This window comes from Xylaria bambusicola (assembly GCF_022495145.1).
Source record: "Xylaria bambusicola strain CBS 139988 unplaced genomic scaffold F5B22scaffold_112, whole genome shotgun sequence".
In the NCBI taxonomy this organism is placed as follows: Eukaryota; Fungi; Ascomycota; class Sordariomycetes; order Xylariales; family Xylariaceae; genus Xylaria; species Xylaria bambusicola.
In genome coordinates this window covers 1-19,054 of record NW_025953665.1, presented here as the reverse complement: position 1 = coordinate 19,054, position 19,054 = coordinate 1, and the positions used below count along the sequence as shown (strand labels likewise).

General features: G+C 46.9%; 7 protein-coding genes across 7 annotated transcripts; 5 read left to right on the top strand and 2 right to left on the bottom strand.

The window, feature by feature from the left end:
• The first annotated feature begins 879 nt into the window (after positions 1-879).
• On the top strand, positions 880-3,280 carry F5B22DRAFT_58453 (Alpha/Beta hydrolase protein). Its single transcript, XM_047973432.1, has 2 exons — positions 880-1,641; positions 1,704-3,280. Exons 1-2 carry the CDS (start codon positions 1,318-1,320, stop codon positions 3,075-3,077), a joined length of 1,698 nt encoding a protein of 565 aa, XP_047824653.1. The 5' UTR covers positions 880-1,317; the 3' UTR covers positions 3,078-3,280.
• A 3,134-nt stretch (positions 3,281-6,414) lies between these two features.
• Positions 6,415-8,167, top strand: F5B22DRAFT_58442 (uncharacterized protein). Its single transcript, XM_047973421.1, has one exon. It carries the CDS (start codon positions 6,689-6,691, stop codon positions 7,859-7,861), a length of 1,173 nt encoding a protein of 390 aa, XP_047824652.1. The 5' UTR covers positions 6,415-6,688; the 3' UTR covers positions 7,862-8,167.
• Positions 8,168-8,866: 699 nt separating this feature from the next.
• Positions 8,867-10,778, bottom strand: F5B22DRAFT_632158 (purine and uridine phosphorylase). The gene is made up of 2 exons (XM_047976662.1): positions 10,435-10,778; positions 8,867-10,385 (listed from the first exon to the last, which is right to left on the bottom strand). The coding sequence occupies exons 1-2, from the start codon at positions 10,553-10,555 to the stop codon at positions 9,274-9,276; spliced, it is 1,233 nt and encodes a 410-aa protein (XP_047824651.1). The 5' UTR covers positions 10,556-10,778; the 3' UTR covers positions 8,867-9,273.
• On the top strand, positions 10,779-13,929 carry F5B22DRAFT_632154 (ankyrin repeat-containing domain protein). Its single transcript, XM_047976661.1, has 4 exons — positions 10,779-11,031; positions 11,080-11,133; positions 11,221-13,473; positions 13,573-13,929. Exons 1-4 carry the CDS (start codon positions 10,917-10,919, stop codon positions 13,884-13,886), a joined length of 2,736 nt encoding a protein of 911 aa, XP_047824650.1. The 5' UTR covers positions 10,779-10,916; the 3' UTR covers positions 13,887-13,929.
• On the bottom strand, positions 13,930-14,792 carry F5B22DRAFT_632152 (uncharacterized protein). The gene has a single exon (XM_047976660.1). It carries the CDS (start codon positions 14,717-14,719, stop codon positions 14,450-14,452), a length of 270 nt encoding a protein of 89 aa, XP_047824649.1. The 5' UTR covers positions 14,720-14,792; the 3' UTR covers positions 13,930-14,449.
• On the top strand, positions 14,793-16,613 carry F5B22DRAFT_632149 (uncharacterized protein). The gene is made up of 4 exons (XM_047976659.1): positions 14,793-15,129; positions 15,188-15,525; positions 15,584-16,085; positions 16,139-16,613. The coding sequence occupies exons 1-4, from the start codon at positions 14,921-14,923 to the stop codon at positions 16,197-16,199; spliced, it is 1,110 nt and encodes a 369-aa protein (XP_047824648.1). The 5' UTR covers positions 14,793-14,920; the 3' UTR covers positions 16,200-16,613.
• Positions 16,614-16,834: 221 nt separating this feature from the next.
• Positions 16,835-18,525, top strand: F5B22DRAFT_632148 (uncharacterized protein). Its single transcript, XM_047976658.1, has 3 exons — positions 16,835-17,969; positions 18,019-18,298; positions 18,361-18,525. The coding sequence occupies exons 1-3, from the start codon at positions 17,291-17,293 to the stop codon at positions 18,464-18,466; spliced, it is 1,065 nt and encodes a 354-aa protein (XP_047824647.1). The 5' UTR covers positions 16,835-17,290; the 3' UTR covers positions 18,467-18,525.
• The last annotated feature ends 529 nt before the right edge of the window (positions 18,526-19,054 follow it).

Here is a 19,054-nt window from a genome sequence, read left to right as displayed (position 1 = left end):
AAGTGCTTTTCTGAAGCGTGTCGCTGCCGTCATACCCACGGACTATGAAAGCAGGCGGGAATGCACACCTCAATGCGCGCATGGCATCGTCTTGGCTCGCCAAACAATCTCGGAGGAACCTCCGTGCGCGGCGGCATCGATTTGATTCGTCGGCATGCTGCTGCGTTGAAACCAAGGGCGCTCCCTTGTTTGGTCCTTTCGAAATTTCCCGCGTTTATGAACTTGGACGACGTTTCATGTTTTCTAATGTTTGTCGGTGATTTTGTTTCCTCATTTTTTTTTTTTTTTTAGCGAGAAGCTGTCATCGAGGCAGTATATCTAGGGTCACTGCCAAGACCCAGACATTACCTATCTCTTTTTCAACGGATTTTCTTTTTGTCGAGCATGACTCGCATAATATGGTACATGTTAGATAGATTTGCAAATGGTCACCCAGGCGTTCATTTGAAGCAAGAAAAGAGAAAGAGAAACAGAGAGAGAGAGAGAGAGAGAGAGATATACAATTAACAGTCTATCTGTATGTAAGGGATTTGACTGTTTTCTAAATATGGCTATAAAATGAACTGGGTTATCTACCTAGGTCCATGTAGTCTGCTTACCACTGCATGCTTGGACGGATTTAGCGGGGTAGGTGTTCTGGTATCTCCGGTGTGCTACTTTTGCCCTTTTTTTCCTTTTCAGAGAACCTACAATACCTAAGTAAAACCAAGCTCAATGGAGGGAATCTAAAAGGGAGTGGTATTTTCATATCAGATGGTGATTAGGTATGGAAGTGGTCATGACAGCATCGGGATATTACACATACATAGTATGTGTTCACTTCTCACCAATTACCTGTGTAAGCATTCCACGATATAAATAGGTACGATGTACAATGTACAATGTACAATGTAGACGGGATCCGAGGGATAGGCGATAGGTAACTGTGCCCGGCAAGGGGCCGACTCGGCACGGGCTGACCCAGACTCCGAGTCTCCAAGATGCCACGGCTTTGATTGGCCCGTTGCTCCCAATCAAGAAAATCAAGAGAGTCAAGAAAACCACTACGGCGGGACAGCCCACTAAGGCAGGCTAAGACAGAAGCTAGGACTCGTTCTCGTCGCCTCACGCTCGGCTTGGCCAGACCAGGAACAGCCAGCCAGCCATCTCATCTTGACAGATCTGCTTCGTCATCCGTTATCCGCCATCCGCCCCCCAGGCGCTTGTCAGAGCCGTGGCCGGACACACGCACTGATTGATGTCTCCGTTGCTTAGCCCCGTCCGTATATAACCTGGCGATGGTGTCAGTCAGCCGCCTCGCCTCCCTTCCGATCCGGCATGCTCAAGAACCCACCCTCATTCCTCTTCCACTTGAGGAAACTCGTCTCCACCATTGCCCGGACTCAACAGGTCGATTCATCTTCCGCCACCATCGCCACCTCTGCTGCTACCGTCACCACTTCGGCCATTGCCTCTTCTCCCAGGTCTCATAGCATGTCCGCCGCGGAAGCAGCTGCATCTGTCTCATATCCCAGTCGAGAGCACCAGTCACCACGCACCGCGCAAAACACCCAACCCACAGCACCAGCCGGCAGACCGCCACCACGACAGCCCGGCATGGCATTCTTTCCCCTCGGCTATAAAGATGCTGTCCAGCAATGGGTAAGCCAGCACATCTATCCTTCTAATTCCCTCATCCGCGTGCTAACGACGACACCGTATAGTGGACCAGTGTGACTCCCACCGTCGCAGAGCGGAACGTAATATCATGTATACCCTACCTACGAGAAGCCATTGCCGCCGATACCAGTCCGTTAGCCCGGGTTCCGTCCGCCGAAGACCCTGGTCAGACCGCTACATCTGCTCAGAACGACCCATTCGGACCGCGTATGTGGAAGTCGACTATGGTAGAACTATCCGGCAAGAACCGCGGAATCAACGAATTCTCCATTGAACGTGTCGGTGAGCCCGTCGACGATGCCCTAGTCATGCTCCATGGATACGGCGCAGGATTAGGTTTCTACTACAAGAACTTTGAGCCATTGAGCCGACTGACAGGTTGGAAAATATACGCCTTGGACTGGCTAGGAATGGGCAATTCGAAGCGGCCACCGTTCAAGATTACTGCTAAAGATCCCAAAGAGAAGACCACAGAGGCCGAGAACTGGTTCATTGATTCGCTGGAAGAGTGGCGGAAGATCCGCAAACTCGAGAAATTCACCATTATCGGCCACTCACTAGGCGGCTACTTAGCTGTCTCTTATGCACTCAAATATCCCGGCCACATCAAGAAGCTCATTCTCGCATCTCCCGTTGGTATCCCCGAGGACCCGTACGCCATGAACGCTGAAATGCCCGAGCCTTCGGAATCGACATTCCAGGATGAATTCACGGTCGACCAGCAAGCAACGACGACACACCACGACAATGACAACAACAACAAACTATCTGGCACCAATGCTCAACCAATCGGCACAGAACCGAACACGCCCAAGAAAAGGCCTTATCCAAGCTGGCTCGTCTGGCTCTGGGACGCCAACGTATCCCCCTTCAGCATCGTGCGTCTCGCAGGCCCTCTCGGCCCACGTTTCGTATCAGGCTGGACATCGCGCCGTTTCAACCACCTACCCTCCGAAGAGAAGCAAACCCTGCACGACTACGCCTACAGTCTCTTCCGACAAAAAGGCAGCGGGGAATACGTCCTCCCTTACGTCTTAGCTCCAGGCGCGCACGCCCGCAGACCCGTAATCAACAGGATCCACTCCGTTGGACGACAGACCATCTCTCCCGCCACGTCTTCCGCCCCAGCAGTCAAAGAACACGGGTTTCCGATCGTGTTCATGTATGGCGAGAACGATTGGATGGATGTCGCGGGCGGTCTAGCGTCTGAGGAGAAGTTGAAAGAGGCCAAGATTAAGGTGTTGGAGAAAGCTAGTGAGGAAGAAAGGAGGAAGGAGAATGGCTCGTGTAAGGTCGTTGTTGTGCAAAAAGCGGGTCATCATTTATATCTGGATAATCCCGAGGAGTTCAATGAGTATGTTAGGAAGGAGATGGAGGATACGAGAAGGGAGACGTTGAAGGGGAACACTGCGTCGTGAGCTTGTTTGGCCTTGGGAAGGCTTTGAGCTAGGTGTTGGTTTGTTGGTTGATATGCATTGCGTGGCGTTTATTATTTTCTTTTCAATTACCATATCATATCATATCATATTATATTATATAATAGATAGGCGTAGATTGGGCGGAGGGTTGTTTACATACTTAGGTAGGCATTGTGTCCTACTTTAGATACTTACTTAGTTAGATATTTCGGTTGTCCGGAATGAATTAAGGCTAGATTTGGCCTGAGTTTATCATGAATGAGACGGGATCAGATGAATGGAGGAACGGAGGAACAGAGGGGTAGGTAGATCAGGGTATGGTCTCTTGAGGTCGTCTCTTGGCGTTATCGAGAGATGAAGCTGGAGTGTATATTGTATACATGTTAAGTATATTTATATGATGCTATTATGATAGAGACCTCGATTGAACGCGTGAATTGAGGGGTATGAGTATGAGTGTGAGTGTGAGTATATTCAAGTATAAATTAAAGTAAACGTACGATGTCGTTTATTTCATTGAATGATTAATTAATTACTGGATGTGATGAGTGAGATCTTAGGAAGAGGTCTAGAGTGTTGTTTATAAGTATGTTGAGAGAGATGAGTTTCTTTTCACGAGTTCTTCGTTTATTTCATCTTATCTTATGATAAATAAAAACCATCATGCGCGCGGAGGGAGGGGGGTCGTTGTAAATTCAATTGTTGGTCTAACTTATATGTCTTTTTATATTATTTCAAGTAAGCTTTATTCACGCATTCAATATTTAAATCATCTGCTAGTATCTGATTCTCATTATATATGTGCATGAGATTGGTTAGGTATGTATGTTTCTATGTGAGTTGTACACACACATATATATATCACTGAAATGGATCACTAGGCTAGATAGCGGCTACGTAGTACTGATTCATTTGCGAATATAGGACCATGTGAGATGATTGGCGTTTTTGATGCGTTGGTGTGATATCAAGATGTTTGGGGTTTCTAGATTAATTAAAACTTAACGTCATTGTTATATTGCCACTTTCTACGACAACACCAATAACCTCGACTAGTTGCATATATGTAATGCGAATCTAGTAGAAACTCAACGCCAACTGCAGACCAACTGCTGAGAGCGACTTGAATAACTACAAGGTATAATATGATTGAAGTGGTTTAATGCAAGCTCTTTCGCATTCAATGTGGCGAAGGCCTTGCCAGAGCCTACGAGCTGGGTTTGTTGACCCGATCTGACCCGATATTTTGGCCGTTCAGTCTAGTCGTCCGTGACCCAACAAAGGATTAACTTGGTAATAACCACATAACGTACGGTCGAGATAGGGTAAATAAACAGGTTGATCAAGCGGCCCCTCATTGTCATTAGTCGGTGCACTAATCCTAGGCGAAAGGATGCGCACGTCTAATTGAGACTGTCAAAGGTATACTTGATTTAGAAAAGATCACCACCACGTGTTACAATTTGGGATCTACGAACACCATCTCGTTTTGTCTCAGTGAGACGGAAGACTCTTCTGTGGGTTTGCGATGAATGATCTACATTTACAGATCTCGGTGCTAACCGGATCGACATTTTCACGCAAATCAATTCATGTCTAGTTCTTTAGATAGAATGATTCGGTTGTCACTTAGAATCGTTGATAAATTTTGCGTTAAAAGATTCTAAATGAATAAATATAAGATATGAAGCGTTTGCTTTCGGTCGTTACTCGGCGCAGCTGGCAGGTTATCAAGTATTGAGAGGGGCCATATAAGCAATTGGCACACCACTGCATATCCCATATCGCCATATAACCTCATCAGCCCATCAATGACACCCTACTCCTGTGCACATGATAGTATTTCCTTGATGATTCTACAGGTAAAGGGGAATGCCACCCGGTCCCAATATCCAATATAGGAAGGAGATGGGTTAGTATCGACGCGTCAATGATCATATGCGGAGATCAGCGCTGCCCACACACCCTGATAGGAAGTTGGTATCTAAGATTCCCCAGGATTTGACAGTTGGTATTTACCTTAGAGGCCCAAAACTGAAGTTTAGCTACTACAGATACGCTCAATAGGCTAAGTGCCTCGGGAAACTCGCTATACCGAGCTTTCAATCTGGCAGCACTGTCTGGTAACTTACGACAAGACAAGATACCTAGCGTGCGGGTCAAGGACTGGTAGGGCTCGACGAAGGAAGCCGTCTTTATTGTAGCGCACAAGGCACAGCATAAACGCCACCACTAGTGCGTCAACCGCGGAGTTCTATTTACAACTTAGTTGCGCCGCTGGGATCATAGCTATTGTATCCCCTTGCATTGAGCTCTTGATTGTAGTTGTGAAATGACTATGGCATATACAAGCCTTGTGCTACTGTATCAACAACAACTCCTGTGAGATGAATAGACATTGCTGGCTCTGGTAGCAATCCAAAAATAAACCAACGGTCGCAGTGAGCCGCCACCAGGAACAAGGGATTAAACGGGTTAGGCTGAACTACGCTGCGTCTTACTTACACTATGTAGTCTAGCGTATGGCATTGGTAACGCGGTCCTTTCATAATTAATTTTCCGTTTCATCTATGGAAATGCCAGGGGTCTCATCTTATGCGTGAACTCCCAAACCGCCCTTGCTAACGCTCCCTTTTCTTTGTCATCTGCAACGAACGAACGATTACTCGGTAAGTAAGTACATGTGGCCGGTGGGTAGAGTAGCATTATTCCAAGTCCACACGACTGCACTCACTAGCCCTGTGATCCTCAAATGTCCGAAAAGTTTCAACCAACAACCGTGTACTATCTGCAAAGAGGTAGTTGACTGCTGCAAGCGTCCCACTTGCATCACCGGCTGCCTTTTCTGACATTACTTGGGATGGAAACCATCCTGGACAATGCGTCCCGCGTATGAAGGACGTTGGGATATGTTTGCTCACAGCGATTTACGGGCCAAATGTAATTTCTTTATCTTGCCAAACTGCCATAGAAGGGATGTATTCTCTAAGATGGGACCGATTTTTGGCAGGGGAAGAAAGTGCTATTTGCGGCCGTTTCGCCATCTAGTACTATGTAAGTAAGCGACGTCCACTCCCAAGGAAGCCCTTCCTACGGCATCGAGTGTCCCAACAAATCTGAAGAGGATCCTACCTGAGCACCGTTGCCCTGCGCCTTGGCCATCTTTACACTGCCCTAGTATAGATCCGTCATGATCGGTCGTATTGCCGCATATTCAGCTCTCATGCCTGAGATACGACCAAAAGGCCCTACGCTCAAAAAGAAGCCAGCATAGCCTTATACATGGCTTTATTTAGGACCGGGGTAACGTTACTGAAATGGCTCTGGATGATTAGCACCGGGGTCAAGTGGATACTACCAATACTGGTAGGGATGTTCCATGGCAGTCGACCTTCCTTGTGAAGAAGGACGCGGGTTGAAGCCCATCACGGCGCAAATGGTCTGCTTTACCCTCCCTGGTCAAACCCACGAACCCGAGGATATCATGCAACAGATAAATATGGCTGTCCCCCTCGACAAAATGCCGAGATTTCCTTGGCTCAGCAGACAACTCGAGGACTCAAGACCAGTCTAGTGAAGCTTTCTCTATTGTCTAAAACTCGTGTCCTACAATGCAGCTGTCCATCCTCAAGGCCGCGGCCCTTGCCGTCGCGTTCCAAGTTACATCTGCGACCCCAATCCGAGCTCGTAACGATGGACTCGAGGTAGTCGAAACTACGACTACGGCTGACGGCCAGATTATCGACTGGGTCTTACCGGAGTCCCAAGCCAAGGGCAACATCGCAAAGCCCCCTCCAGCTCCCGTCACAAAGCGGAGCGTTCACGTCGACGCTATTCGCGCGCTACTAGCCCGGAATGCAGATGTGCAAGGTCCCAACGGTACCGTGCCCATTCCCCGGACAAGCGGCACCGCTAGGGGCCCGAAGCGCCTACCGACAAAGGCAGACGACGGCTCAGCGTTCAAGATAAACGCTGCCGCCGACGGCAATGCGGGCCAGCATTGGTACGCCAGCTCGGGGCAGACCGTTTACAACAGGGGTGGCAAAGGCACCTTCAGCTTGTTCAAGGCTTTCACCTCAACCGGTGCCGACTTCTCTCTTCTCCAGACGGCCGTCATCCGCAACAACGCGGCCCACGCTGGAACGGGTGCTGTTACCCAGACCGTCGAAGCCGGCTGGATTAACTACCCCAACCAGGTTGCCGACCCCCATCTCTTTAGCTACTATACTACCAACGGCTATAGCTCCGACGCCAATAACCAAGGCGGTTGGAACCGTGACGTTGCCGGCTGGGTGCAGGTTGACTCGCAGATCTACCCCGGCATCCCGTTCGCGCCGCTCTCCGTGAACGGCGGCGCTCAGTACGAGCTGGAGATCGGGTACACGCTCGACAGCGGCAACTGGTGGCTATGGTGCTTGGACAGGTACATCGGGTACTATCCGGGATCGCTGTTCTCTCAGGGCGTCAATGCGGGAGACACCCTGGCAGACCACTCCGACGTCATCGACTTCTACGGCGAGATCTACAACAGCCAGTCGGCGCTGACGACGACAGACATGGGCAGCGGCGAGTTCCCCAACGCAGGATACGGCAAGTCGGCCTACATCCACAACATCGTGACCGTCAACGGCGACGGCTACTACGTCGACTACAACGGCCAGGACCAGCTCGTCATCAGCGACACCAACCGCTACAACATCGCGCCTACGTGGAGCTCAGGCACCAACTGGGGTAGCTTCTTCTACCTCGGCGGCCCTGGAGCTGGCGGTGTTATCGGCGCTTAAGTTGGTAATAATGGGACTATGAAGCAGGAGACAGTGTATATAGGGGAAACTTCTTTGCATATATGACATAACGAACTTATCGGATAACGTATATAACTTATATTTTCACTTTGCATACATCACACCTCTAGTGCCCTGTCTACGATGCATCAGGAAACCTTGTCGGTACTCAAAGGCATTTGCGGTAGCGAGTTTCATGAACCAATTATGACATCCCATGCGCTCTTGTCTTGTAGAATCCTACCCTCTGCCTAGCTCCGGCAACTATACACATGCCGATTAGGTCACCGTTTCAGTCTGAGTAAGCAAGAGACCTGATCCTTCGTAAACAAAATCATACTGCCAGGCTGACCAGGTTGAGAAGGCGGTATTAAGAGGTTGATAACTGAATACCTCACTTTGTATGGCAGGGTAGGCCATTTTGAAGTCACTCCTTGGCAATCCACTAACAGTAGGTGCCAAGAAATTCTTCTTTACAAGGGGAAGTGTTCAATACCGTTGCCGACTAATAACTGAATAGTTAGGAGCACTTTCGGTCATTTAGAAGTTACTGGTTGGGTGGTGATACTATTTTCACTTCCATGGTTGTCGTCATTTAATCGTAGAAGTGCAATGAGCTTGCTGCTAGTGAGAAACAAATGTGAATTTCGGTACTACCAGCCCCCTCTACGATTGGGGGGCTGGGCAATCGGTATGGCCACTATGGCTGATGGTTACGTCTCTCGAAGGATGAAAGAGCTACCTATACTGGTGCCTCGGAATGCTGGGCCGTCGGGATGAGCGATGAAGCGACCTTTGTTATGTTGAATATTTAGGCTTAGGCTACACTAATCATGGTTATTCTAAATGAGAATCATGGCTTCCTTACGGAAGTCGTACTTAGATAAGACAGCATCGTAGAAAATTTCCGCAATATAAGCATATATTTACAGGATTACACTGCGGTCCTAGGGTTAGCGCTGGTTAAAATATCCCGTTAGCTTAATAAGTGTAAATCCGGTCAAATTGGGTATAGGGATCCATGACGATTATGATTAGCCCTTATCTCTATTATCGTGCTATTCTAGTAAAATGCAGAGCTTGGGAAATATAGTATCGCAACCTCAATTCCACAAAGATGTAACAGTGTACAGCTGTCTGAACCCATTCCTCTCTCCGATTATGATGTGGTGCGCAGCTACCTAGGTATTACCCGTATGTTGGTAGACTTGTCCCTGGGCAAGGTGTAATTGTCACCGAACTACTGAAGCGTAATTTCCGACATACAGCACGGACCAAGGAACATTATATATAAAGCTAAATCGAATGAGGCGAAAACTAGAACTTTCTTCCTTGTGCAATAATAAAACATTTACTTGTCATCACAGCAGGACATTACGGTAACAGTAATGAGCTCTTGATACCCGCCTGTATCATGCTGATGTAGGCCTGTCAGTAGTAGCGTATCGACCCAGTACAGCCTTCATCACAGATGACGCGGTCGCTGCTGCGAACGGTTGCCACTTCTTGTTCTTATGGCTATCAGCATAGTCGCAGATCCCCTTGATGACTATGCAAGGAACTTCATCCCAAGCGCCGGCACCCTCCATCTCGAAGGCAACCACGTTCAGCTCTCTGGCGAGTTGGTCACGATGTTTTCCGGACTTTACCACAGTATCCCCGGATGCGATTCGCCCGACAAAAATGTCAGGGCATTGCATTTCGTTTAGCTCGAGTCGCATCTTAACTTCTAGGATGTCCCTAGATAGTAGCTGGGTCTGGTCGCAGTTCAATTCCGCACAAGATGCTTGAGCAGCCTCTTCACAATGTCTCTCAGTCTCTCCTTCGCATACATCGCACGATTGCGGCGCACGATGCTTATGTTGGTAGGTTGCAGGGAAGAGTTTATCTTCGACCACGCCGAGGTATCTGTAACCGTACCGCCGACGCTTGCGAGTTGCCGTAGCTTGGAGATTGCTAAGGTATTCACCAGCTTTTTTACGCAAACGCTCTCTTCCAAGCTCCGTCTCGAAGCTGGCGACTAGGCTGCGAATATCTTTGTTTGCCCGGCCTAAGTTATCCTCAAGCGTATCTTTCATCACAAACGCATTCGGGAATTGGCGGCCGATGTCATATTGGATTAAATTCCTACTAATGATAACGTCGCCGAGGACCGCCTCGTCTGTCCCTATGATCGGCGCGCCGCCGCATATTCCTACGAGAAGGGCAAGCCGTAGTCGTGAATAACTGCACCGAAAATTCGCGGCAGCCCCGGCGGCAGCAGTCTTGCCCATGTTTGGTAAGATTGTCAGCACGACATTATGGTTGCCAATACGTCCTGTGGTGTAGTTGTTGTTATCGCCCGGTGCTCGACCGTACTCCTCACCGTCCTCGTCCCAGAACTCGTCAAATTGCAAGGCAACGGCGTCGTATTCAAGAGGTAGGGCGCAAATGAGGGCGATTCGAAAATCTTCCCGACGAGATGGTCGGGTGCGATTCGACACAAGGCCTTCTGCATGGTGGGTGTCTGAGGACATGGGATGAACTATGCTGATAAGTATTGGAAACGGTGTACACATTATGGGAGTTGTTACCTGTGCCACCGTAATAGTTATTCTGCGTGCCGGTCCCGTTCAGGTTGGATTGAGGTCCATTACCTGCTGCTATATTCTGGGAACTAGCTCCAACATTCTTGATGGAAATGTTCGAGGACATTATCACCCGTACGACTCATGATAGCCGCAAATGGTTCCAAGACGTGAAGGAGATCTACCATGGCCTCTCGTAATCTTAGTTACTTTTCTCGAGCTATCTATAGTGCTCGCCTTGCGACAACTGGGTTTGCATTGTCTTGGCGGGCCGCGGTCCAAGCCCCAAATACTACGCAATAAGGTGGGAGACGCTAACTTTCTATTGAGGGGTTGTCAACTCAGCTGAACGTGGAAAGGTTTCTGCACCTGAATCTACCTTCTATGTCAATCTGTGCCTGCATGGAAGTGTTTATTAACTGTATATCTATCCGAGAACTGAAATATCATCAGTAGTTGCGAAGAATCAGGTTACGACCGTCACGGCCATGCCGCCTGAAACGTCTATCAGCAACCATGATTCCGGTCCCCAAAATGTCGTAATTGGTAGCGGGCCTCAGTCTAACTTCAACGGTTCCGGCACGCAAAATAACTACTACGGGGGTATAGGCAACAGCACCCGAAAGTTTTGAAAAAGCTAATCGATTATAGTCTTCCAAGATACACAAGTCGTCCAGGCGAATAAACTTCGGGAGGAAAAGAGATGTTAGTACTACGTTCTTAGGGCTCCAGTCTCGTTATCCATTTCCTTTCGGTTGGGACTACCACATGGCAAATTACTGACGTATATAGGCTGTCTCAAGTCTCTTAGTTACCCTAGTATGAACTCTCGACGAAATAAAATAGACAATGCTCATCCACATACCTGCGACTGGCTATTTGAGACTACTGAGTTCAAGCAATGGCGGCGCGGTAGCAACCTACGAACCCATAAGGGAGTCCTCTGGATTAAAGGCAAGCCGGGGGCGGGCAAGTCGACACTGATGAGCCACACTTTGTCTCACTGCGAAAAAGTTTTCAGCGACCACCTAATCGTCGCGCACTTCTTCAACGGTCGTGGGGACCCTCTTGACACGACTCCTCTAGGTATGATGCGATCGATCGTATATCAACTCATCAATAAAGACAGTATATTGTGTGAAGCTTTTCTCGAATTATATCGTGAGAATCAGGAGCAGAACGGAGACCAGTTTCAGTGGCAGGAGTCTGAGCTGAAAACGTTCTTGATAGCCAAGCAGTCATATTTCCGCTCAAAACCTCTCCTTTTTCTTGTCGACGCAGTGGACGAGTGCGGAGAAGAAGGAGCAAGAGACGTGGTCGGTTTCCTTGAATCCTTGAGTGTCAATGCTGCTCATATTGGCGTCGAGCTTAGGATATGCCTTTCAAGTCGTCCTTACCCCTGGGTCAGCATGAAAAACAACCTCGAGCTAATTGTGGAGGGAAGGCACGAACACGGCATGGCTATCGCTACGTATGCGCGAGACAATCTGATTATAGAAGATCCATCTATCGAGCACCAGCTGCGACAGAAGGCGGGTGGTATCTTCATGTGGGTTGTTCTCGTTATCACGATGCTAAATAAAGAATACGATGAAGGCCGACCTGAAGACATGCAGAAGACACTAGACGAGATACCTGGAGATCTGGAAGGCATTTTCGAGACGATCTTAGAAAAGGTCAGTCCAAACAGGACCGAATCCATCAATATGCTCCAATGGGTGCTGCTTAGCAAGCGGCCGTTGATGCCAGATGAGCTCTACATGGCGGTGATAGGGAAACCACTCCCGTCCCCCGAGACCATCCGACGACGTATCACTTCTTCGTCCAAGGGTCTTATTGAGATACGCAAGGAGTCCCACGGAGAATTTGTGCAATTCATTCATTTGTCGGTGAAAGATTTCTTGTGCAAAAACAAGAGGCTCGAGATGCTAGACCCAGCGTTGCAGCCAGATGCCATCAGTGCCAGTCACGCGTATATATGGACCCAATGCTGGTCTTATATCCAGCGTCAAAGTACTGTCTCGGCGGGCGAGGGAGATGCGAGGGGCTCAGGCGTTGATTCTCTCTTAACATATGTAGCGACTTACATACTCGATCACGCCGATGGGGCGCTATCGAATGCCACAGTCGCCAGTCGATTAGATCACGACATGTCGCACTGGCTAGCAGCGCGAGATACTTGGGTTCACCAACTTGTGCCGGCCAAGGATCTCGAACAAAGGGATAATCTTTACAAGTATTGGCTAGACAACCTCACTCTCGGGCACGAGAAGCTCATATACATCCTAAGCCTTTTTCCTTACCCCAATCTGTTTAATTTTGCTGTCGACAAAGGCGCCGACGTCAACGCGACTCTCTCCAATGGTCGCACATTGCTGCAGTTTGCTTTAGAACTTAAAGGGTACCATTCGGTACATTTACTTATACGAAAAGGTGTCGATGTGAACGGGCCGGGCGGACGAGCTGCGAACTTGCTACTAGTTGTTTCCCGGTCAGCTTACGAAATAGCGGAGTTGCTTATCGAGAATGGTGTTAATATTCACGCCTGGAACACACCATTTGGCAATGCACTTCAGGCTGCTTGTTATTGTGGGAACAGCCGACTAGTACAATTACTTATTGAGAAGGGTGTGGACATAAACGCACGAGGCGGTCAATTTGGCAGCGCCCTACAAGCTGCGAGTTCCAGTGGCCATTACTCGATAACAGAGCTCCTTCTACAAAGCGGTGCCAATGTTAATGCGCAAGGAGGCACGCACAGCCATGCGCTACAAGCTGCGGTGTCAATTGGCCATTATTCTATAGCAGACTTACTTCTACAAAAGGGTGCCAACGTTAATGCGCAAAGCAGACGTTATGGCAACGCTCTACAAACTGCTTGTAAAATTGGCAATTACTCAATAGTAGAGTTACTTCTGCAGAAGGGAGCCCAGGTTAATGCGCAAGGTGGACATTATGGCAACGCTCTACAAACTGCTTGTAGAAAGGGCAATTACTCAATAGTAGAGTTACTTCTACAGAAGGGAGCCCAGGTTAATGCGCAAGGCGGATATTATGGCAACGCTCTACAAGCTGCTTGTGATATGGGCAATCACTCAATAGTAGAGTTACTTCTACAAAAGGGAGCCCAGGTTAATGCGCAAGGCGGGCATTATGGCACTGCGCTACAAGCCGCATCCGCTGCGGGCAACAGAAGAATAGTCGAGTTGCTGCTTTCAAATAGCGCCGATGTTAATGCCCTAGGGGGAGAATACGGAGATGCGCTACATGCAGCAGCTTATCAGGGAAATGATTATATATTACTGCTTCTATCGCGATATGGCGCCGTGCACGCTGAAAATCTGGTTTCGCAAGATGGTAATAATCTGTGTGAGCTATGTGAACAACGATGCAAGCAACGCAGATTCTTACACTTAGAATTTAATTCTCCATATTTCAACCTAAAGTTAGCACTTTAGGGTTTTAATAATAGATAACGAAATCAGGATTAAAGAGGGAAATAAGTAATTTTTTATAAATAAATTTAGTGACAATTACTTCATGAGTACCTGATGAGGCGTTAGCATCAAACCATGCCAACTCCAACTTGTAGCGGCATGATCGGCACTTCGCCTCCTCAGGGGACATGATATTACAAGTCTAAGACAGGGGGATGTAAGAGAAGACCTAGAACTCAAAAATTCTAGAGTCGCTGGTGAACAGCTACGGAATCAATGCTGAGTGAAGAGGGGTGCGCTACCGCCCAGTAACAAGTGTATGAATTCGTCACAGCTGTGTGGTACACTCATGAGGGCGCAGTGCACAGAAGACTGCAAGTACAATAGGGAAAAATCTCACTAGGGCTCGCAGCTTGAGGTGATAACGCCAGCTCCAGGCTCCAGCTCCAACACATATGTGTAGTTCGCCTAACCCCTCTTTAACGCCACGAATTCCTATTGCTCCCCTTTTCTATCGACCCCCTGGTAACCATCTCCAATAATGGTACCCTAGAAGAAACCACCGATTCTAGGCATCAGGGCCCTCACTTCAGATTATTAACGGGGGCTGGTTTGGGTTTGGGTTTGGGCGATGGTTCTAAAGTCGCGACTGTTTTGCCCCCACGCGTCGGAGGCGGACCATCGTAGTATCCCTTGTACGAATCTAGCCAATGTTGCTGTTCATCGAGGAAGTATTGCCCAGCAAAAGCGGGTTGCGTATCTATAGTCTCGTGCTTATTTGGTTTATTTCGATATGCCTTAGGGTCATTATGAGAGACATGGTGTGGCTTTGACGTGGGGTTTTCATCAGGCATATTGCTAGAGTAAGGCGTTGAAATAAAATCGGACGAGATTGAGAAAATTTCCTATGCTGTTCAGCTCAGTTCTTTGATCCGCAAGACTACAAAGCTTTATACGGCGTATCGGCCCTCACTTACTAAATTGCACCTTTTCATGGCACGTGATATAATCTGTGTAGAAAGCCTGTCAGTCCGCCTCGACGGAGAGTTGGCCTGATGTGGCCGTGTTTAATTGGATTAAAGGCACACCGAGATCTCGCAGTAGAATTCAGGCTCGTATTCACCCTGAAACAGCCTGAAAATCGTGAGAATAGGTCTCGAAAAAATACAAGGAGTACACTCATGTTTTCATCATTGAATGCCGTCGGAAACCAGCCAGGAGGGTTCGGGAATCCCACAGACCAGGAACTATATGATTACCCATGGTAAAAATCCTTTCTCCCAAGAATGAAAATGGTTGATTGTCTGACGTCAGTGAAATAGGAAATACATTGGTTATAAAGACTTTGCTACCTATGCCTCTTCAGACCCCGATTTCTTTGCTCTCCGACGATTCGATAGGCTACATACAAGATCTCTATTGACCTTGCAAGACCAGCTCAGCGAGCTAGAAGAAGGCCTAGATCAATTAGACAACCAGTTGAGCAGCAAGAACACCAAGCTGATAGGGAAGAACCCCCCTAGGATCATTGATGTCCGCCTAGAAAGAACCAACACATATAATGATATCCCTAGAGATATCAACAATGGCACGATTCGTGACGATCTGGCTGAGAGAGCTCAGCTCGTGGCCCAAGTTACAGCAAAGCTCCAACAGTACGGTAAGGAAGCCCCAGGCCGTTGAGAATGAGAGTTTCATTTAATTGAGTGTCAATTTAGACGATGCTGTGCTCAGATACTCGCAAATGCGGCGCCTATTTCCGGCTTCCAAAAGAACTGTCGACAACATAAAAACATGGCTTGATAACAATGAAGGCGCAATCATGGAAGCTGAGACAAAATTTATCCACAATTCTGATGAGCTTATCTCCATTTGCGGCCCAAGGTCGGCCATCCGCCAATGGTTTGAGAACCAGGTTGTCTTGCGCACGCACCCCAAACTTGGAATATTCGGGATCCAACGACACCGACGCTCACCATTAAGCCCACACGAAGAAGTTACTACATATACATTCAGTGACAAGGCTATAGAGGTGTTCGGATCCCTGGTTGTATTTGTGGCGGCGTCTATCATGCTGATTGCCCCCCTCTGGATTTTATCGAGTTTAGGCACCCTTAATCAAAGGCTGGGAGTTATTACGGTCTTCATACTGCTTTGTTTGGGATTTCTCAGTCTCACTACTCTAGGGCGGCCGTTCGAAAGGCTGGCAGCAACTGCTGGGTAAGTGAACCTTATTGCGTCTGTATTTAGAGGCACCTTCCTGACTATGACAGATACTCGGCTGTCTTGGTAGTATTCTTGCAGTTAGGACCACAAACGTGTAATCAATGTTAGGATTTTTTTTGGGAGGGGTTACGAAAAGACCGCAGCGGAACATCAAGTATAAATAGACTCTTGATACTAGGTAAGAGACGGGCATGGTATCGATAATGAACAGGAGAGGATATTGAATTGCTGTTTATAGCTACTTCCATTCTCGTTTTTTTTTGTTGTTTTTTTTCAGATCTGGACCCTTTGGGAGCATATTGGCCTCTGCCAGTAATACCGACTAGGTATCATACCATGACTATGTGTTAGCTCTCTTACACTTATTTCATTTCCATAGACACCGAGAGGCATTGAATATAACAAGTATCACTTACGCAGGTAAACCAGGAACTGAATTCTCTATGGCAAGCATATATGTTTTAGCATTGCGTACTGTATACATAGAAGTACTGTGTCAGATTTTCATATCGGCCATCTGTGCTGTGAGGGCATAACTGAAGGCTACACATTCTCCAGCGCCTGGCGTGACCAAGTTTGGGGCTGTTTTTAGGCCACGGGCTCTTCTTCCGCGCAAACCATGCGACCCAGTTCGCCAATAGGAAACCTAAAAAATCAGGCAAACCACAATTCCCATACCTGGATTTTCTTACATGTGATTGCCGCGAATGCTTTAGCGCGTGGCTGTGGTGATGTGATCTGGGAGTTTGGGGGCCGGAACTAGCATCTGACGCTTTAATAGTTATACAAGAGCCTGCCTAACTTTCAATTTTGCGTGGTCTATTGAGGATCATCATCTTCATAAGACCCCCATTCACTGTGAGGTACTTTATATGACTATGGCTTGGTATGCCCATACCCGCGTCTTGTCTTTTCAATTAGGGGAACAGGGGGTCGTCAGCTACATCTTCATATGTAGCTGAGCGTTGTGCCAAGAAATAAGCGCAACCTGCTATCACCTCACCCGTCTGATTCGCTGAGCAGATCGGGGTAGCTTGGGTGAGAAATGCAGGTCGCTCACACACGTTGCATATCCAATTTTCCAATGATTGATTGAACAGAGTTTGATGTCTTCACCTATGTCATTGGCTTCCTCAGGACTGCAAAACAATGAACCCAGTTTAAGGCTATGCCTTTCTGCATGACACCTACTGTCAACTATGTTCAGCGCAGAGAATATGGTCCTCTTGGGGGCGACACCTAATTCCAAGGAAGGCAAGTCTTCCGCGAGGAGCGAACAGGTTGAGGGGACCTCAGAACAAGTGCAATCCCTAGATCAATCTTCAATTACGCCAATGTCGTCGGAAATTGGTGAAACTATTAGCGATCGCGAAGAATCGCTATATAGCTCAGAAAAACAAGACAACAGCTCTTTACAAAACCTCCAATCTATCCCTGGCATTGCAAAAATGGGATGGGATGATTTCAACGATCGTGTAATTATCAGCCCAGAGAATTTTCTCGGGACATGGAACCACCGCCCAGAAGTCAACGACAAGCCGACGGCTATTATCGATGTTCTCGTTGAAGAGCCAGGACCATATTATAGTCACGTCCAATACAGAGGCAGCCCAGAGAGTCGACTCAATCTTCCCAGCCTCCTCGACGTTCCATCAAACAATTTCAACGCCGTGCCATATCAGATTCGAATTCGATCAAGCCTTCTACTTAAAACTCTGGATCATATAACAGATTGCAAAGTAGCTGTCGGACCTCACGGACACCGTCTACTGCTCCTTCGGCCATTCAAACTGCTAGTGCATTTCGAGCAAGATATCAGGAGTTATGTTAAGGAAATGGAGCGGATGACAACAGAAATGAGCTCTAATGACGAAAAGGGCAAGGTAGAACCTAAATATAACCAGATAGTTTGCTAATAGTGTTAAAGGTGTACACCAGGAGCGAGCTGCCAACAATCAAAACCGAGGCTTCATATCTAGTCAACGAAGTGCATCGCACCTTAGGTTTCCAACGAAAGAAACCCAGTCAACAACGGCTATGGAGCATCTCAAGTTACTTTGCACCTTAATGGATGAGTGTCTCAGCCGACCAATGCAGTTGCAGCGGGGTATTAGCCCTGATATTACTAAAGTTACCTTCAACGATTTGTGGTATATATTCAAGCCAGGATACGAAGTTCGAACTCCTGGGGACTCACACGCACAACTGTGAGTTTCCATTTCCTGTGACAGGGTCAAGGTATAGACTGACTATTGTGTCTCTGCTCAAGATATCGAGTTGTCAAAGTTACTGGAGGGCGTAAAGTGCAGCGGGTATACCAATCAGATAATCATGCTATGTCACGGAACCAAGGAAGCCTAATTTCCGATATATAGCACGGACCAAGGAATATTATATATAACGCTAGGAAAGGGAATAGGGGGCAAAAACTAGAACTTCCCTCCTTATACAATAATAGAATAAATATATAAAACTATAGCTAAACAATACTATAATAGTTTATTATATTTAAAAAATAGGCAATATCCTTCCTTAAGGATTAGCTTATATAAATACTTTAAACTTACCTTTAAAACGTTATAGAATTGGGACCTTTAACCCCCGGCATTCCTACCCCGGTAAAACTTCCTATATATAGGTATATAATTATTAATATTATTAATAGTTACCTAATAATTATAATAGCTTTATAAAACTTAAACTTAAATGCTATAACTTTAAAGGATATATTATAAAGATTTATAAATGCTTTAAAATAATTTTAATAATTCCTTTAATAGCTATTACTTTATATAATAAATATAATACTTTAAATTATTACCTTAAAGGAAAATGTAAATATATTAATAAAAGAATTTAAATAAAAAAATATTAAATATAAAGTATATTAAAATTTAATATAATAATAAATAAATATAATAAAGTAAACCTATATTAAAGTTTTAACTTTAAAAATTATATTA

Excerpts from the sequence above, each read along its gene's own strand:
- F5B22DRAFT_58453 (XM_047973432.1), top strand. The coding sequence starts at position 1,318 with ATGCTCAAGAACCCACCCTCATTCCTCTTCCACTTGAGGAAACTCGTC. Across the intron at positions 1,642-1,703 it reads AAGATGCTGTCCAGCAATGG|TGGACCAGTGTGACTCCCAC; the intron begins GTAAGCCAGCAC and ends GACACCGTATAG.
- F5B22DRAFT_58442 (XM_047973421.1), top strand. The coding sequence starts at position 6,689 with ATGCAGCTGTCCATCCTCAAGGCCGCGGCCCTTGCCGTCGCGTTCCAA.
- F5B22DRAFT_632158 (XM_047976662.1), bottom strand. The coding sequence starts at position 10,555 with ATGTCCTCGAACATTTCCATCAAGAATGTTGGAGCTAGTTCCCAGAAT. Across the intron at positions 10,386-10,434 it reads TAACTATTACGGTGGCACAG|TTCATCCCATGTCCTCAGAC; the intron begins GTAACAACTCCC and ends TTATCAGCATAG.
- F5B22DRAFT_632154 (XM_047976661.1), top strand. The coding sequence starts at position 10,917 with ATGCCGCCTGAAACGTCTATCAGCAACCATGATTCCGGTCCCCAAAAT. Across the intron at positions 11,134-11,220 it reads ACTTCGGGAGGAAAAGAGAT|GCTGTCTCAAGTCTCTTAGT; the intron begins GTTAGTACTACG and ends TGACGTATATAG. Across the intron at positions 13,474-13,572 it reads AGCCCAGGTTAATGCGCAAG|GCGGGCATTATGGCACTGCG; the intron begins GCGGATATTATG and ends TTAATGCGCAAG.
- F5B22DRAFT_632152 (XM_047976660.1), bottom strand. The coding sequence starts at position 14,719 with ATGCCTGATGAAAACCCCACGTCAAAGCCACACCATGTCTCTCATAAT.
- F5B22DRAFT_632149 (XM_047976659.1), top strand. The coding sequence starts at position 14,921 with ATGTGGCCGTGTTTAATTGGATTAAAGGCACACCGAGATCTCGCAGTA. Across the intron at positions 15,526-15,583 it reads AGCAAAGCTCCAACAGTACG|ACGATGCTGTGCTCAGATAC; the intron begins GTAAGGAAGCCC and ends GTGTCAATTTAG. Across the intron at positions 16,086-16,138 it reads AGGCTGGCAGCAACTGCTGG|ATACTCGGCTGTCTTGGTAG; the intron begins GTAAGTGAACCT and ends TGACTATGACAG.
- F5B22DRAFT_632148 (XM_047976658.1), top strand. The coding sequence starts at position 17,291 with ATGTTCAGCGCAGAGAATATGGTCCTCTTGGGGGCGACACCTAATTCC. Across the intron at positions 17,970-18,018 it reads GAGCTCTAATGACGAAAAGG|GTGTACACCAGGAGCGAGCT; the intron begins GCAAGGTAGAAC and ends ATAGTGTTAAAG. Across the intron at positions 18,299-18,360 it reads GGGGACTCACACGCACAACT|ATATCGAGTTGTCAAAGTTA; the intron begins GTGAGTTTCCAT and ends TCTCTGCTCAAG.